Source organism: Rhopalosiphum padi, chromosome 3 (assembly GCF_020882245.1).
Source record: "Rhopalosiphum padi isolate XX-2018 chromosome 3, ASM2088224v1, whole genome shotgun sequence".
Lineage (NCBI taxonomy): Eukaryota > Metazoa > Arthropoda > Insecta > Hemiptera > Aphididae > Rhopalosiphum > Rhopalosiphum padi.
The window spans coordinates 21,734,426-21,755,330 of record NC_083599.1 but is presented as its reverse complement, the minus strand read 5'-3'; the positions used below and the strand labels follow the sequence as shown (position 1 = coordinate 21,755,330).

At 27.3% G+C, this 20,905-nt stretch overlaps 2 protein-coding genes across 2 annotated transcripts; both read right to left on the bottom strand.

The window, feature by feature from the left end:
- Nucleotides 1-521: 521 nt before the first annotated feature.
- On the bottom strand, nt 522-8,750 carry LOC132924904 (sperm-associated antigen 6-like). The gene is made up of 10 exons (XM_060989345.1): nt 8,735-8,750; nt 7,316-7,581; nt 5,032-5,242; nt 3,819-4,006; nt 3,125-3,298; nt 2,754-2,906; nt 1,695-1,847; nt 1,442-1,603; nt 716-861; nt 522-645 (listed from the first exon to the last, which is right to left on the bottom strand). The coding sequence occupies exons 1-10, from the start codon at nt 8,748-8,750 to the stop codon at nt 522-524; spliced, it is 1,593 nt and encodes a 530-aa protein (XP_060845328.1).
- Nucleotides 8,751-12,259: 3,509 nt separating this feature from the next.
- Nucleotides 12,260-13,120, bottom strand: LOC132927540 (tubulin alpha chain-like). The gene is made up of 2 exons (XM_060992085.1): nt 12,903-13,120; nt 12,260-12,841 (listed from the first exon to the last, which is right to left on the bottom strand). The coding sequence occupies exons 1-2, from the start codon at nt 13,021-13,023 to the stop codon at nt 12,369-12,371; spliced, it is 594 nt and encodes a 197-aa protein (XP_060848068.1). The 5' UTR covers nt 13,024-13,120; the 3' UTR covers nt 12,260-12,368.
- Between the last annotated feature and the right edge of the window lie 7,785 nt (nt 13,121-20,905).

The following is a 20,905-nucleotide window of genomic DNA, read 5'->3' as shown; positions in this document are numbered from 1 at the left end:
TGTGCTAACGAATCGACGATTTTAAAATAAAAATATATTGAATGTGTGCAAACGAGTTACAAACATTTTTGGGAGATTTTACCTCAAGTTTACTCAAAAACATATAAAAATAATTTGGTGTGAATGTGTGTTATTGTCTATACTATGATTGCTATATTGTATGAACTAGAGACAAAACAAACAGTGCGTTAATATTCTATTTCTTATTATGTGTATAATTAAACTATTAGACAATATATTTCTTTAAAATAATGTGGAATTATGTATGTGTACGGTACCACTACGATATGATATAAGTAGGAGAGCCTTGGCCCCTTGACCTCATCCCTCCCCATGGATCCATCACGTGGTTATGCATGTATTATGTACAGAAATTATATTTACAAACAATTTTACACACTATAAAAATAAAATATATATATTTATCAATTACACGGGGTCAATAAAAAATATAATTTATCAAACGGATAAAAAGAATTACATTCAAATACCGATTCCGTTTTAGATAGTGTTCTTCATTACTAAATAGGGTTGGTGAAGCTATTGCTCATTTGTATGTCGTGTTCGTTTAACAAACATTGAGTTTTGGGCACAAACTTGTCCAATTTTTTCAAAACCGATTCTGGAATTTCTCCAGCTACCATTCTTATTTATAAATTAAAATGAAATATATAATTAAAAAATTAAATTTAACAGTTAAATTTGTTAAACTTACTGTAGTATATTTTCTGGGAAGCAACAATTCACAGCTCTGATAATTTGATACAACTGTGAATTTATATCTGTTGTAAGGGTTTGAATCATTTTCAAATGTCCATTATTGATAAAAATTCGACGTGCTTTAAAGCTTTTTGGTAACATCTAAATCAATATATTTAATATTTTGTTGTAACTACATCACTTTTAATTTTTAATAATAATTATTATAACAATAAAATATTCATTCATTTGAATACAATTACGGTGGAAGCGAAATTAAACAGATAAATATTAAATATACTTAAGTTAAATTAATCAAAAATATAAATAGTTATAATAGAATCAATATATAGAGTCAGAAAACTAAAACAACAAAAAAGTAATTTTTAATAATCGATAAAGTGATACCAGACAATTTAATAATATAGCTAGATTATAGATTATTATAGAATAAAATATAGTGTATTGGAAACTTAAAGTGACGCTTAGTTATAAATTAATGTAGTTTTTAAAATTAATAATAAAGTCGAAGTGTAATATGAATTAATATAAAATATTTAGGTATCACAATAATATTATTAATTGTTTCGAATTGATATATGTATTAAAAAGGTAACTCCAAAAGGCTGTCCATATTATAAAACGTTATGCTATGAATTACGATTTATAGTTTGTGTTACCTATAATTGGCGTTACTATCTAATATGATCTATGTATAAATTACATAGTTGACGAAAAATACTTTGCTAATTCTAAGAAGTATGTATTGCAATATTTGATCAGGAACTGACGGCGTCAACAATTTTTCTATAGCAGAAAAATCTTCGGATTTGTTCAGTACAGTTTGAATGGCAGTCTTGCAGTTATGATATGCCTCGTGCTTCGGATTTGAGTCAATGTAAACCTGATTAAAAGAAAATAATCCTTATTGATGATAATACGCCATGACAAACACACATGAATTATTGTTTGCAATTTTTTTTTATCGTTCTCACATCAATCAAAATGTTCACAGCGTTACAATTAAAAACGGATTTCGAATGTTTAGAACTATGTCGACCTATCATTTCTATTGTCCAAGCTATACAGGCTTTTTGAAAATCGTCGTCTGCACCGCTTTTCAGGATGGCAGTCAAATGTTTCAATACCTGAAAGTTAGAAACAGTTCAAATAATATCTGTTTAAATGTAGGTACTGTACTAGCTAGGTACAACATGCATCAAGATGGTCTATAAAATTCACAGACTAATCGATTAAATCTACGTATCGATTTATTGCACGTAATACGATATAATATATAGTTTCGTAATTTTTATTTATTACTTACCGGTATTAATAAGTTTTGTACTTGGATCTTTAAGTGTAATAGCTAGGTACTATTTGATATACTAAATCCGTTGAATTATTTGAAAAATGTATATAAGTATTAAGTATATCACTGTTCACCACACATAATGGTTAAATTCGATTTATAAAAAAAAATTCGACTTCATAATGTAGGTAGGTATAATGTATATATACTAATATAATAATATCATTAATTTATAGTAGACATAATAATTAGGTAATTTACTATTTTTTATAGATATTAATTTGGATTGAATAATATGAATATAATATTAAAAACTAAAATAAAATCAATATACATCTATGATAAAACGACGAGTCCAATGGACGTTATTTTGAGAAATTTAAATTACCATGTATTTTAGATATTGAAATCAATGAAATTCCTGCTCATAGACTTTATTTGCTAAGCAATAAGTTTAAATTATACACGGTTGTAAAAAACACAATCGTAAGTTTATCTAAGTTCTTTAAATGCTTAGCTACGAGTAAACTAGCTAAGTTTTAAAAAGTCCTAATTAAATATAGGTATAAGTATTATTATTAGTATAGTATTATTATGATTTATGAAACTTCGAATTTATGCACATACTATAGCATGCGTTTTGCTAGTGTTTGAACTATCTTGTGAATGTATTATATTACCTATATATTTATGTAGGTGTATATGCTAATGAAATAAAATGTATTAATGTAAGCATTCAAACCTTAGACTTGATAACAGCCGTCGCAAGTAACGGTGACACAGAAGATATGTATCCCAACGCGAGTATAGCTGGAGTAGGAGGATATTCTTTGCTTTTCAAAATTACGTTCAACAATGAAACTATTCCGCCAGTAGTCACGATCATCTTAGAAATCTAAATAATTAAAAAGATAATAGACATACGTTTAATGTGTATATACATGCAATATTAAAAATTCGAGTTAGCTGCAGTTGCACTCGTCTTTTATATTTTAAAAAAAAAGTGTTGGTGGAATCTATTTATTTGAAAACATGATCTGCCGTCTAAACGACCTTACTCGTATATCTAATAATTAATATTATATATATATATATTAAAATGTGTGATCGTACTTGAGTGGAATATTTCACTACTTCGTGAACGACTTCAGCCGAATTATAACGTATAGATTCATCGGGATGCGCCATCAGTAGCAATACTTCTGGAAATAGTTTTGTCTCAACTACAATTTCGGCTAAAGACACCGTGTGCTTGGCAATGTTTTTTATTAATGCTAACGTAGTTGCCTAAAATAGTATAATATTAAGCATTGATGCAGAAATATTAAAAAAATTAAAAATGAATTATAATAATAACATTAATGAAGTAATAACAAAATAAAAGCGAATTTAAATAATACAATTATTTTAATATTGCAAAACAAAACTACGTGTGCATACTGCTTATAATGTACTTGTATATTTTAGTATAATAAGTATATAAATATATAATATATTATTTACATTTATTTATTTTATTATGTTGTAAATAATATTGTAAATAACTTAATGTAAAACATTTCACATAAATTTAAATTTCTAAAATTGAATTATAGGTATATGCAATAATTAGGTAATAAATAATAATATACAAATATTTACGTATCTTATATATATATTTATATTTAAACAATAAACATAAATTATATTTCAGTGTATTTAGTATATCGTATTTTATGATACAAAGTAGTTATAATAAATTGATTTAACATTATAATACAATAAATAACATGTAATATGATTTTTGTTTCCATACTTAACAATATACCTGAAGTTTGACGTCTGTGATGTAATCGGTAGATAAAAAACATATCACGTTAGGTAAAGTTTGCACTTCCACAATTTTTTTGGCTAATCTTATGTTGTGTTTGGCTATCTCACTTAATGTAGACAATGCATAAAATTTAAAATTTAGTCGTTCCTCTTTTAAGCTTTGGACAATTTGAGGCAGTATACCTATACATTTAAAAACATATTTGTAATAATATATTATAGATCGAAGAAACGCAGACTCTGATTTATATACTATATATAATAAGTAAATATTGACCAAGTTATTTAATCGAAAAAAAATACATTTTGTTATGTAATTAAAGATCGATTATACTTTATAACTCACACTTAAATTAAGTTTATTTGAAACAATAATACAATATAGTTAATAGTTATATAAAAAAGTACTGATAAAATGTATCTAAACTACCTATCTCGAATATTTTAATCAAAAATCAAAACTTTATATGTCGCACTTTTACTTGGTAATAATTATTTTTCGACTAAAAATGTTCTAATAATTGTTTACAGTTTTTAACGTCAACATTAGTTTTTTAAGTTTTTTTTTTTTTAATGCAATACCTACAATACTACTATAATAGTAAGTATTGTTTCTGGGTTATAAATATAGTCTAATGCAGCTAATAAGACAAAGTATAATATTTGAAATTATAACTGTAAATTATAGTAATTGCTAATAGATAATTTTTAAAAGTATGGTTGCATCCATCGTTTACTTAATCCAGGGTAAGATAGACATATGCGGTCATATAAATATATATAATAATATTTTTCCAATGGTCCCTAACTATTCGTAGCCTTAGCTCATATGAGGTCCAAGAATCTACTACCAAATTTTTTTTTTGGGAATTTTATTAAACAATATATACATGTTTTTATATTAACATTTCGTGCTTGTACCTGTATTATAATAAATACAAAGTTAGCATTAAAATTAATTTTTATGTTTTTGGGATGTATTGAACAAGACTTTTGTAATCAGAATACTATCGATAAATGCTATAAAATTAAATATGTATAATGTTGAACGAAGTAGTTGCATCAGTTTTGTGGTTCTGTATATAGTGCGTGGCATTTGTGTATCCTTTTAAATATTTTTATTGATTTCTACCCACCTCTGACTACGACTTGCATTTCAAGTAGTCAGATATCTTGTGATTATTTTAAATTAATATAAATATACCTACCAGATTTTATGATCAGTTGTGCAGTACTGGGGTCTTGACCAGCTATGTAACTAATTGCTTGCAAAGTTACTTCTCTGACTGTTACGTCCAAATCCTTCATACATGTTAAAATAGCGTGTATTCCATCACAGTCACTTATTATCATTTTGGAACACGACAAGTGTTTACTTAGATTCCGGATGAGATTCATGCAACTTTTTTTGTAAAATTTCTATTGCCGTGAAAAAATAAATGTCATGTAAAAAATAATCATAATAGATAATTATATAATTTATAATACAACATCAATTAATCCTAAATCCAGATTAATTTATTTTTGTCATTATATTAGAAATTAGTATGATGAAATAATACGCGTCCGTGACTGAAACTTTTTTTTAGCAACAACGGAACGTGACTTTTAAAAAATAAGATCGATTTCGGATTTCTATATATCTTAGAAAACTGACATTGCGTAAATTTTAGTTTTATTTTTCATTTGTTTCGATTATTAAGAAAACTGCTACTACAAATATACTTTTTTATCACATCCAATTAATAACAAGATACAATTTATTACCAAAAGTAGCAATATTAAGATTGATGCATTTTTCCAAAATCTAACATAAAATAGTAGCTAGGTATGCATAATATAAAAACATGAGAAAATCAAAAAAAAAAATCTTTGTAAAATCCTATGTACAATTTTTTTTTGTACTTACCTCATTGTTACAAGTTGAAACAAGTTAAGTTGGATTAATTTTTACCCAAAAAATTTAGCATATGTAAATAAATAATAATAAACGTATTATTTTAAAAACACTAAGACTTAATCATTTACCTATAGTGTGTAATGAATTATTTAAAAATAATAATCTTTGTTTAAATATAGTTAATAGATAATACATTACGATTTAAGGCTATTTTACAATTTAACCTAACATTGTTTTTATAAATGTTTATGTTGTAATATACTAATATCTATTAATATTTGATATTTATATTAGCTACTTATTTATATCATAATATATTGCTATAATGATTACTTATTAACTATTAATATCGACTTACCATAGAACGGTGTGAATAGGTTTATGTTCTAAATAGGCAATGCCTTTAAAAAGTAATCCAAGTATTTTGAAAGTATAATTTTATGTATAGTAAAGTATAATAATATAAGTAATAAATTAAAAGTTTTAAGTACCTATATAGATATTTGTGAAATACTGAAATACAAAAATTAACTAATATTGTTATTTTTTGTTTAGATTTCAAATTTCGTTTAAATTTGAACTACATCATTCATAAAAATGACTACTAATAAAGACGTGATAAATCTTTTATTAAATTTTCAAATTTTAGGAGTAAAATTTAAAAGTTTCCCTTGCAAAATAATTTACAATTGTCCGAATTTTTGATCAAATTTATAAAAATATAAACTTTTTAAACACTGATAATAAATTGTAACTATATATTTTAATTGAGATAATAAAATGGTATGTGGTTATGTGGAACGTTGTATTCATTTTCAAACTTTTTACTCAAAAACAAAAATGTTATCATACATAAAGATAAAAAAAATATAAAATAATACTAAATACAATATATTTACTGAAATAGTACTAACAATTATATCAAGTCTAGAAAATACTTAAATATCTAAATATCTTATGAAAAATTCAAGTCTTTACATTCTACAGTTATTAATTTTTGAATTATTACAACAACAAAAAAACGTAATAGATTTTTTTGGTTTTTGTTCTTCCCAATTATTTAAAAATTATTAGAACTGACTTTTGATCTCCCTAAGAATCAACTTGATACGTCTATTGCCGAGTTCTACGCTCAAAGTTAAAGATCAAAATATTTTTCCTACTACGAAAAGTGCGATTAGATACAATAAAACACGTCATTGAATAACCGAAAAAACCTTCAAATATTTGAAAACCGAGTGCACATTGACTACACGCGAATTTGTGAGTGGGACGCAAGTACGAATAAATCAGAAAACCTATGAAGTAAAATTGTCTTTATACATTTATATAACATAAAGTTACGATTACCTACTTATAGGATAGGGGCGAACTAAAAATTTGTTTTTCTTTGGTACCTATATATATTTATACTTAAAAAATAAAAAATAAATTATTTTATCAAGTAGTTGTTATATATATATAAGCGACATAGCGTTATATGTATACCGTCATACTTATATATTATTGTAAGGAAGTGTGAAAAAGGTACCCAGCTATAGGAGGCATTTGCGACCTGGCTCTCGGCTATTTGTCGTGGTTCATATACGTACGTTTTCTTTGGAAATCTGTCCAAGTAGCTCTTTCAGTAGACTGTCAGCACACATTATTTGTTTGGCACACTTTTTGCTATTTCCAGCCAATCTCGCCAAGCCCAGCACTGCGTTCATCCTCACCACTGGGTCGATATTGACCAACAGCGGCTGGACTATTTCGACCGCGTTACTCTTACTGAGGCATTCAACGTATGTCGGTTTGGCCGCCTGTGCCGCGAAGCTCTGCACGAAAGCCAGCTGACTTTTGGCGTAGGTGTCGAATACTTAATGTTTGTATATTATAATAATATATTACTGTAAAAGCACGAATAATGCCCGCAAATGAACGAATTACGAGCACTAAGAGTATAGGTACGAAATAGATCGGTTAGACTCCAAATGATGTCTGTTCTAACTCTTAGAAACCAGAAAATTTTGTAAATCTTATAGGATAAATAATATAATCAATTATAAAATATAAAATGGTGGTCAAACGGGTACAGGAGGTGTCAACGTAATGGATGTGTTAAATTTAAATTCAAATATACATATAACATTGTATACGAAAAATGATTATATGAGTATATGGACAGTGTATCATTTTAGAAATTTGTATATTATATTAATAATATATCTATTAGTAATACTAGGTAGGTTGAATTCATATTTGAAAAATATATTGGATTTGCATATAAAGGGTCCGGGAAAATAATATAATTTATTAATATAGGTAAATAAGAAAAATAAAAATAAAATGTTTATTTAGGACGTTTAATATGATGATGTTTTGTTATTCAAATAGAAATTGAAATACCTTCACTAAAACTACCGAAAAAAAATATCGAAGCTATTTTGATAAATACTTGTATTACTCTATGCAATTTTTAAACTCAACAAATCACTGTCTCTGAAGTAGAAAAAGCAAGTTAATAAATTAGCTTAAGACTTGGTTGAAAATTTCAATCAGACAAAATTGATTTAATTGTCTTATTGCTTAGAACTTTTATCAATTGAAAATTAACTTGACTCAAAATTTAATTTCGAAGATATAAATACACGATTTTTCAAAAAAAAAAAAGGAAACTAAATTAAAATTAAATTTAAGTTTGAAATTAAGTGATTACTGATTAACTATATAAAAATAGTATACGATATGTGTTTAGATATAAATTAATCGTATTCGTCTATAATGTACAAAAATACGCTTTAGTTTGAATATTTGTATTTTATTTCATTTTTAATTATTTATGAGTACATTTAATAATATTTTATACAAATATATATAACAAGCAATAACTAAATAAGCTACAAAATATATGTTTTGGGTAGTAAAAAACTATTTTGTAAAATAAAAAATAAAAATGATAAAATTTAAGTTATGATATTTGTATAATTACAATAAGAGTAAAGAAGCTCGGATATATTTACAGCACCTACCGTGTTCAATGTTCATATTGGTGGCCTGCGAAGACTTATATAAGTTATAAGTTAATAATCATGCAAACAGCACGAATATGTTTGTCATTTATATTATAAATAGCTAAATAAACCTAAATATTTTGCGAAATTTGTAATTTAGTAACGAATAATAGATTAAAAGAAATGTAAGACCCCACGAATAATATTTTTGGATAATTACTACAAAATAACTAAAATTATTAAAATTTCTTATTCCATTCAAATTTGAATTTTTTATTAATTGTCTATGAAAAAAAATACATGCTTAAATATTTTTTAGATATTTCATTTCCAATACCATATACTTACGAAGAACTACGAATTTAATTAATAACTAAACTCATTTTTCTACTTGAAAAAATGGTGAAGTTTAAAATAGAAATATTTTTACTGCTTTAAAAAGTGATGACAGACACAAAAAAACACATACATAGTAAAATCAATATATTAATCGCTTCGCTTAGAATCTTAAGTAAATTTGAAAATTGTAAAATTATTTATATCAATTACACCTCGTCTATATTTAAATACGACTATTGAAAAATATTACACGAGTTGTTATTACTGTAATACTGTGGAAATTTAAAGATATTGAAAAAATTAAAGTTATGTTTTTATTGGCATTTGAAATTTAAATTTAGATAAAATTGGATAATCAAACGAATAATAACGATTTTCTTTTCTACAACGTTTGTTATTTTGTGGTAATTCAAAAATATTAATTATGCAAATTGTCGCAAATACGTGTATACAAGATGTGCATATATTTATTCAAATTATAATTTTCATAAGTTATATTATAGAAAATACTTAATTGTAAAATAATGATAGATTATTATAGATTTTTTCTTACATATCGGATTTTGACCATAGAAAATTGTTTATCCTATAAGATTTACCATTTTTTATTTTTAAAATCCTCTACTATTTTAATTGTTTGAAGTTTAACGGAAATATTTTAATTAATATCTTAGAATTTTCCAATATCAATTGGTAAAAAACCCGAAATTCGAATATTTACCAGAAGTAGTCTAAGTAAACTTAGGTATTCGTACTTTTACTGTAACATATTATATTTTAATGAAGGTAGATTTAAGGTATGCCTGAAGGGCTTGCTTTCACACCATTATCCTAGCACCTATTACCTATAAGTTAATAGGACGAATGGAAGTACTCGCGGGAGACGTAGTAAATAAAAATCGCATATGCCATATAATATATAAGGCCTATACGTATTCAAGTTCTAATAAAATAAAATAAATCCATAAACAAGTCTCTACGTGTAAAATATAACCATTAATGATAATTGATAAGTAAGAAAAACTATACCTAATGAATAAGAAAAACTTAAAATGTGTTATTTTTACACCTAAAACAAAGATATATTGCTAGAGGAAAATGACGAAATGCTGAAAGGTGCCACTTACGTAGACACTACAAATAAAACAAATTTTCTTTCGAATTTATTTAGACAATTAGACTTACAACAGCGCAGATAACTTAAGAACATAAGTTCAAAGATTTTTTTTTAGAAACTTACATATTATGTAATCGCATATTTAACTCAGTATTTATTTTATTATAATTGTCACGTAAGAACTTGTGATGGTATCTTTTTTGGTTTTAAAAATAATTAAATAAATTAAACTGATATGGAGTTACTCAGCTGCTTGGTCACCTTCCCTCTTAAAAAATGATTGGACATTTTCCAAAGAATAAGATAATTATTTTGCACACATAAAATAAATAATATGATAGGTATAAGCGAATAATTACGCCAATTATTATTGTAGTAGGTAATAGGTAAATCATTTTTTCACGGTATATCACGCTACTACACGAATGCCGAGACCTAGCGTTTATTATACAAACGTATCTTACTACCTATCTTAATAGTATAATTTGGACCATAAGCACAAATTCAACTTTAAATTTGTCTAATATGATATTTTATTATAAATGTTAAGAGGACGTAGTACCCATATGTGTTATCTCCGTTTTTCACACGTACGACATGGTAAATTTTCGTTTATCAGTTTCAAAAGTGTGCTATTAGTTTTGATATTAGAGTGAATTGGCCTATAGTAAAATGTAAAGGTAAGATTATTATCTAGGGCCCCACGTAGCCTTTTATTGATATTATTACTTTTAAATAAGTTTTATGATCATTTTAAAATGTACAGTTTCAAAAAGATCATACTTACTTAAAAATAATAATTTCAATAAAAGATTACGTAGGGCCCAGAGAATAATCTTACCTATACATTTTATAATAGGTAAATTCACTGCTTTAATATCAAAACTAACAGCATATTATTGAAACTGATGAATGAAAATTTACAATACCGTACGTGTGAAAACAGAGACTGAGAGACAACCCGTTCTCTGAACATTTATAATAAAACAAAATATTAGATAAATTTGAATCGTCCTCTTAATATCGCTTTCAAAATTATGGAGCACAGCTAAATGCGTAAATCGTCCCTGTCTTTATATGTAATTCATTATAGCTGAACAACTACCCTCAAAAGTAAGTAGTAGTCGAATAAATTGAAAAATCAATATAACTTTTACTAACTCAGATAAACTGGGATAAATACTGTATTCGATGACTTGTTTTAATTCTCGTAGGCACAACAAAAAATATTTTGAGTGAGGAAATAATTTTTTAACAAGGGATCATAAACATCTTTAGTATCTATGGGATTTGCACATATGGTTATTAGTTATTACTACCTATATGCAATTTCATATTATCACCTAATTACATAGTTGTTATTACTTGTTTGTACGTAGTAATTCGACGATGGACTCATATCGTTGCAATAAAATAAAATAATTTGATATTCTACCTGCAGTGCTTAATGACCTTTAATAATAATTCAAATAACAACAAATAACATAATACCTATACACATATATTTATAAAAATGATAAGTTACACATGGGACTTTTGGGCCGTTGTCATGGTCTCAGTCCACAGATGATCTTTTGGTACTTTCATTATATTATTATATAAACGAGTAGGTATCCAGTTGATAAAGAATAGATAGCACCAAAGCCTATAGGATTATGTTATGTTATTATGTTATTTCATACACTCATTGTTACTATTATTTATTTTATAATTAAATAATTATAAGTTTCAGTTTTTAATGCTGAATTATTTCAATCTTTTTTAATTTTAACATTTATCAATCTAGAAAATTAGTAGTTTCTTTTGTAAATAGTTTCTAATTTAAGAGAACGCATGTGTTGTCTCTGTCTTACTAACGTACATCATAACAAATTTTCGTTCAGTAGAATGCATTTTGTGACGTTAGCTTTAATATTAGAGTAAATTTACCTATAATAAAATTCGAAGGTAAAAATATTATCTAGACAATGACATATGCTTTTAATGATATTATTATTTTAATGTGAGTTAAAGCTATGTAAAATATAACAACTTTAAAATGTTCATAACTCACTTCTAGCATCGGTGATTTTTGATACTGACAATTGTTCATGGTAAGCCTTTTCAGCGGATATGATTGGGGAATAGCTGACCAACGGGAAGTGGATCCGTGGGTATGGCACTAAGTTGGTTTGGAGTTCTGTTAAGTCGACATTATTATAAGGCGATTAAGTTTAAATAAGTTGGACGTTCAATATCAAGATTACGACGGCAAATTTCATAGATGGCTTCATTATCGACCATGAATGTACAGTCACTGTATTCAATAGTTGCATGTGTAGTTAGGATGGAGTTGTACGGCTCAACTACAGCGGTGGAAACTCGAGGGGATGGGTAAATGGCAAATTCTAATTTAGTCTTTTTTCCGTACTCTAAGCTGAGCCTATCCATTAACAAAGATGTGAAGCCAGATCCAGATCCAGTACCACCTCCAAAAGAACAGAAGATTAAGAAACCTTGAATACTAGTACACTGGTCAGACAATTTTCTGATTCTATCCAAAACAATATTAACAATTTCCTTTCCTATAATGTAGTATCCACGTGCATAATTGTTGGCAGCATCTTCCTTACCAGTTATTAATTGTTCAGGGTGGTACAATTGACGGTATGTCCCAGTTCTTACCTCATCTGTAATTGAAATATAAATTAGATTCTCTAATAGAATATTTATATTTTACTACTAATTTACCAATAACAGTAGGTTCAAGATCAACAAACACAGCTCTTGGCGCATGTTTGCCTGAGCTTGTTTCACTGAAGAAGGTATTGAAGCTGTCATCTCTGCCTGCAATGATATTGTCAGATGTCATTTGACCATCTGGAGCAATTCCATGTTCCAAACAGTACAATTCACAACAGGCATTACCAATCTGGACTCCGGCTTGGCCAATGTGTACAGAAATACATTCACGCTATAATAATAATAATAATAATGTAAATTAAAATGTCAATAAGTTTTTTTTTAGTTTTATCCTGTTGGATATATAAATTGACAATAAGACAGTTAATATATAGCAGCTATAGCTTAATAAATTATTTACTACCATGAATTATTATTTTGTTTTATTATCACACATGATGAAATTATAGAAATTACAAACCAATGCTCATTATAATGTTAGTAATAATAATTTTTAATAGATATTTAAGATTTAATAATATGATTATTATAATTAAGTTTTGTTAAGTTTTTTACATTTAGCTCATAATTGAGAACAATTATTATAATCTATTATATTATTACTTTGTTTGTAGGCTAAATATAGTAAAATGTATGATTATAATTTATAACTATATAGAAGGTGGGAGCCAGTTGAAACGTCGACAAGTACAAAATGTCGACCGGTTAGGTTAGGAAGCTCTCGGATAACGATTTTCCGTGCAGAGAGTTCCAGTCGCCCGTCTGATTGTCGACGATCGGAAGCGAACGAAGAAAAACGGTAAAGGCCGCGGGACGAAATGAATGTCGGCCGGAAATATCGTAAAATGTCGGAATACGGCTAAGATGGTTTTTGACTGGCTCCAAGGCGCGGACATGTCAAGATGGTGTAGCCGTTGCGCCGTCCAGACGAGAGTTAACGTGACGAGCATAAAACGAATAACGACTTCGACAACAATATTACAATGTTGAGGTAAATCAAATATTCGTTTAGTTACCATTTTGAAGTTTAAGTAAAAAACTTTCGAGTTTATTATGACAATAAGAAGCGATTGAAGCAGCTTCGTTAACGTCCAAGAAGTTAAGTGGGCAGTGAATTCAATGACCGACGGTGCCGTGTTGTATGCTCCGAAACCGGTCTGCAGACCGACGACGCTCTGTTCGGTACGCCCCTATGCAATGCTACGCTTACGTTTCACACCACTTGACGATTTCCCTAAAATCAGGGGTCGGCGAACAGCGGCTCTTTCGATCTTAAGTTGCGGCTATCTAGGTCCAAACGCAAAAATAATTATTTCATTATAGGTACAAAAAAAAAATATTTTATTAGGTATATAAAAAAAATATTTATTAATTTACACTATATTTTTATTGCTTTAAAGAATATGAAATATCAGCACAGGCCATCAACTAAAATTAAGTGTATACCAAACTTTCCAAATCCATGCAAAGCCATTGCGCCCATTGATGTAACCATACTATAACTAATAAGTAATAGTTATTAACTATCTATTACTCAATAACTGTATTATTTATTATTATTATTGCTAAAATACTTATATGTTTTATGCTGAAATATATTTGTATGTTTTTACACGAATCAATATTATTTTGTGTATAAATTCGTTAATTTTAAATCGAAAATCAATTACCTACTAAAATGTCGAAATAAACATTTTTTGTGGCTCCTTAACAACTGGGAAATTATGTAAATTGTAACATTTGGCTCTGCTGTCTTAAAAGGTGGCCTACCCCTGCCCTAAATCACCGACGCACACGCATAGACTAGACCGCGCGTGGAAAGAGAAATATAAATATATGTGCGAGAGCTAAATTAGAATTACCAAAAACGATATAAGCAAAAACGTACTTAGTCATTGGAATATTTTATTTTCATGACATACATCAAATTTCCCCCAATGGCCGACGGCGCCCGTGTTGTATGCTCCGAAACCCGTCTGCAGCCCGACGACGCGCTGTTCGGCACACCGGCAATGCGGCGCCTACGTTTCCCCACGCCACATCCTCACCGACCGAATCTTTCCCTGCGAATCACCTGACACCAATGCACACGCATGGACATATAAAAGAGTGACCAGAGCATAGAAAGAGATGCGTGAATCAAATATATGTGCGAGAAAGATAGAGCCAAGTATATATTCATAAAAGTTAGTAAACACTATTCACTAATAAATAGTTATCTAATACAAATTTATTTTTAAAAATTAACATTTTATAAAGTCAGAATCAATATATTTTGTAGTTTTATATCAAACAACTGTTAATATTAAGTAGTATTAAATTTTTAATTTAGAAATAAAAATGATATATTAGTGTACAACAAGGGCGTATTTAGAAATATCTTAAGGGGGGCATAAACAAAAGGTTCAAATTTGCGTACACGAGGCGTAGAGTTGTAAAATTTCTCATATAATAAAAATAAGTATAAAATACGGTGAATGGGGGGGGGCAAGGGCCCCGTGTTCCTCTCCCTTAAATACGCCCCAGGTGTACAATATAACCACAATTTTTTCAAACCATTATTATCAAAATACATGGTAGTCAATTTTTTTTTTAATACCAACAAGTTTATTTTGCATTAAATTAACTGGTAATTCAAGTAAGTTAATATTTAAAATTGTTTGTAATTTGTATTTTTCTTAAAATGTGTGCATTTAAAAGTGTTTAAAAAATGTTCACTACTTTATTTTGTAGTATATTTATGAATTGCCTTTTTTTTGCCTTTTTTTTACATTTTAAATGCTTTTTTTATTGATTATATTACCTTCAAATCCGAACCCTAATGATGAATAAAACTCCAATTACTGTTTGAATATCTTAGGAAATAATAGAAAAAATATTAGAAAAATAAAATCGCTTACCTACGTAATATAAATAATAATTATTGTCTATCGACCACAAGTCCGCAAGTCATCGTTCACTCGTTCGCGTATGATTGCACAGCCATACACACACCTATAATAATAATAAGAAATATATGAGAGATAATATAATCGGTCGATATCGAAACTATAAGAACGAGCCAATGCCGTCAGTATTCAATACTTATATTATATAATATGGACATATTATGATAAAAATTATTTCTACATTAAACATTTTATTATTCTTATTACAATCCTTGTCAGTGGTTTGTAGTTCGTACTAAAATACTGTTTATCGTCAATCGTTAATTTAGAAGACCAGAACAGTAAACTATACACGGAACCATCTCTAAACAGTTATTTTAAAATTTGAATCTATATTTTATATTAAATATATCAATTAATAACATTGTATATTAATATAATATTATTGGTAAATTTGATTAATTATTTTTGTGGAGTTTAAAACTTTAAAAGAAAGAAATCGATACCGAAAAAGTCATTGATTCATTTGCAAACAAAAAATGTAGCAAAAAAGTTTTGTAACTATAAACTGCAAATGTACGAATTTGTATAAAATAAGTTGTTTTCTATGGCTTTTGATAAATCAATTTTATACATTGGAATTTGGAGTAAAATTATTAAATTAATTATTTTTAAGATTTGTTCAAATTATTATCATATAAAAATTATAAAAGTTGTCATATAAAAGTTTAGATTTGATTTTCATGTTATAAATATTTTGGTTTTTAAAAGGCTTAACACTGAGACTCAACACTTCCTCTCCTAAATAGAAGGGTTTTACCCATTTAAATACTATAGACACCACAGAGTTGTATTTACGCATTAGCACTACAGTCACTATGCCTAGGGCTTATGTACCTACGAAAGGATTAATCCGGGCTTGATCGGAACCCAACTAAATAAACCTTTGTCTGAGTTTTACGATTATTTTTATTTTCGGTTCTGTTTGTCTGTTAGAATTTTATGATAATATTAATGTCGTCAAAAGTATTGTATCACAATATAAAGGAACCTTTTTTTTTTCATTTTCGTGACTGCTTTTGCTCGCAAAGTCGTAACAATGCATATAATAAATCTATCACCTTAGTTGCATCGTTTACATGTATCATTAGTCATTACGCATGCAGTTTAGTCACGCAATATGCTATTACAACTTGCAAAATTTTTATTGTACTGTACTCAAAGTACTACATAGGATTTTAAACATGGAAATACAATTTGATAAAAAGAAAATCAACTTGCGACTTGCGTAGATACAATTTTATCAAATATTGTATAAAGTCACACTGAAAAATGGAAATAAGAACTATTTTATTATTAGTTATTAATTATTATACATTTAAAAATTACTAATTATTATTTACTAATTTATTATAAATCTTAATATTTGTACTAGATAAAAAGCAACTTGCTGTACAATCCCGTTTTTCGTCTCTATCCCGTTGTCAAATGGTAAACAAAGAAAATACAACGAAAATTAATGTTTATTGGCCAATTATTATTTCTATTATAAGTATTATACATTATACCTAAGGTTAGGTTTGTCCAGAATTTTACTCGTTTCTAAAGTCACCGCCAGACTTATTAAAATATATATATGTTCCAACAATAAATATTAATATACACTAACTAGTGCATGTAATTTTCGTTTTAATTAATAAATGAAAAAAAAAATATATGATAACAATTATAATAGTACGTAATTTTGTGTAAAATAACTTTATTGTCCCGTTTTTACCAAAAAAATATTTGATCACCTTATTTATGTTACTGCGATTGTCCGCAATTGGTGAATGCTGGCAGTCGCCGGTTAATGTCGTCATACACCAAAGTCGTTGGTGAACGTTGGGCGTTGGCATATTGATTAAATTTGTACGGTTTGTAAACATTTACTAGCGAATGTCGACATTTGTATAACGATATTGATGAATGTTGGTAATGCCGATATCATTTAATCTGATCTTATCTAATATTTTATTACCTACCTATACACAAAAAAGTGTGGTTGTAGAAATGTTGGCATTTTATGCAATTCAAAATGTCATGATAGTTTGTCATGTGGAAATAAATAGAACAATTTTCGCTGTTTTTTTAAAATAATAATTTTTGTATGGCAAAATAATCATAATTTGAATTATTAATACAGGTATATTATTGTTCAATAATAATAATTAGGGCTGGGATTAATATGTAATAAAAAACCAAAAATATGTACATATATATGTAGTTAAAATGACCAAAATATGTAGTATAAAATAGAAAATATGTAATAAGAAAAACTTAAAATTATGTTAACGTGTAAAATTAAAATAAAATTCTAAATAATTTTTGAATAATATCCAATTAATTGTTTTTAATTTCTAATCAATTTAATTTAAAAAATATAAAATATTAAGATATTTTCAGTTTTCACAACCATGCGAACTTAAGTACTGACACTGTTGAAAATTCGTAAATATATTTTGTCTAATAATTGTTGAATATAAAGTATAATCTAAGATCATTAATGTATGGTTATCGAACAGAAACAAATAAGATAAACTACAATCAAGTTATTAATATTTAACTAATACTTATTTCCCATATGCATACACTTACAATTTTTACGAGTACTATTATCAAAGTATAAATGTATAATACTAAATACTACTAAACCACCAAAATTGTCAAAATTTACGAAATATGTAAAAATATGTAAAATAAAATATGTTTTATCTTATTGCAAATCACGTGAAATGAATTTATCATTTGCAATACTTAATTTATCATGTTTTAGTAAAAATATATATTTACATACAAATCTCAGCCCTAATAATAATCATAATTAATAAAAGTAATTGTTAATATTTATAACTAAGCACATATCATTTCTATTTTATATTATTGTCTATAGTACTATACTGTAAATTATACGACTATAATATTATTATGTTCACCTAATGATTAATAACGATTTCAAATTAATTTATGAAATATAAATTCCTAATATTTAATAGAACATTATTATCAATAGTCAATAGGTATAGTCATATAATGACATATATTAATAGTAAGACTAGATTTATTGAAAAGTAACCTATTCGCCATGGGCGTACGCAGAAAAAAGTTTAGGGGGGGTTTTTAAAATTCAGTTATTGAAAATTAGAACTTTTTTTGAATACAAACATTGATATAACAAAATTAACATTACAATTGAATAAGTAAATAACCAAACAAAAACCCAAGTATTTCGAGGAGGTGTTTGAACACCCAAAGCACCCTCCTCCCCTGTGTATGTGCCTGCTATTCGCCGTTCTTTATCAGTGTATCACATTAAGTAATTCAATGTGTAGGTATCAAAAACACTTTCAACTTTTAAAGGTGTTGTAAAAAATTAAAAAATACATAACAAAACTCCAATGTAGACATGTTAAATTTCAAAAAAAAAATTGTAGATCGCTCGATATAACGAGTATATATTATATATATATATATATATATATTTAACGTTATCTTGAAAAATCCTCGGTATAAAAATATATGTATACCATTTTGATATATGCGTACCGCATATTTATCTTTTAAATAATATTATGTATTATGTTTAAGATTTCAGTAAAATATTTAGTAAACGTTTCAAAAAAAAATATGAATTCCAGTTTTTAGTGTTTTTACTACGTAGGATACTTTATTGTTAGCGTGCGGCGACGACCAACCCCAATATATTTCCAAATCTTTTCATGTCGAACCAGCTGTCGGGTTAACAATTCGTAAAGTGCACCAATTGCTAAGACGACTACGTTCTATAGATAATACGATATTTCGAAAATCAATTTATTTTATTTATGGTTGACACTTGACAGGGTAAGAATAAAGAAATTCAAATCAAATGAAATGACAAGAATTTTGAACATTCTTGCAGTATACGTGCATTGTATACTATAATAGTGGTCTACTTTAAAAGGGGTGTAGCGTGCAGCTGTCGTCCTTACTGCGTCGTATTATAGTAAGTATTATAGGTATGTTTTATATTTACGTTTTATGTTATATAGAGATAAACTGTTGGTTAATATAACATTATGGTGTGTCGTATAGTGTATATATATACACATTACCAACCATTTTTAAACCTTTTCTTTATAATGATTGATTACAGACATAAAACACATACGTACACACATCAAAATCAATACATTCATTGCTCCGCGCAGAATCTAAAATATACGTAAAAATTTCAAACCCCAACGAATTACATTCATTTTTATATACATTTTTTACAACAAAATAACTAAAATATGTAACAGTACAGATTATATCTGCAAAATATATTTAATAATATTTAATATTTAAGTATAACTACTATAACTTCCATAAGCTAATAACTATTTTTAAAATCCTCTAGACTCTACAGTGTATTATACATATATTTTATCTGGACTCATCAGTTACCTGTTCGATACCCGTTCGTACGTATATTCCAATCGTATTATTGTGTTTTATTTAAATTTATTTTTAATTATTTGATTTATTTAATATTATTATTTTGTATTGTTATAACTTTGACTATTTTTCATTTCGTACATTTTTAATTATTTATTTTAACTAATTTGACAATTTTTTCTCATAACTGGCAACGTCGCAGCAATTTTCATGCGGAATAGTGTTAAATTGAGGTTAAATAAAAAAATCTTTTGTATTACGAATATGTGCGGAATCGGGTAAATAAAAAGGTATATTGTGCGGAATCGTGTACCGTCTACGAGTAATGGGCATTACAACGTTGCACACTTGTGGATCGCTAAAACACCAAACAGCAACGTCGCACAACAGCGCATTCTCCCAGCCTTTGATCGTTGTACGTTGTATACGTTTCGCTGTGGATAGCTATATTACTCAGTACAGGTCTTTTGATTTAATATCACATTTTTAACGTGTTTTAAAAGTACAAGCATAGAAATTGTAAGGACAATACAATGAGTGAAAACCACATGAATAACTGTGTTTCAGAACAAGCAAATAACGAAGAAGAAGAACCTCAAATATTCACTGAAATGGCCGGTACTGTAATTCAACTTCCAGTATCAATTTTTAATAATATATTAGAACGCAAAATCACTAATACCTTGAACAATGAGATGGATGAGA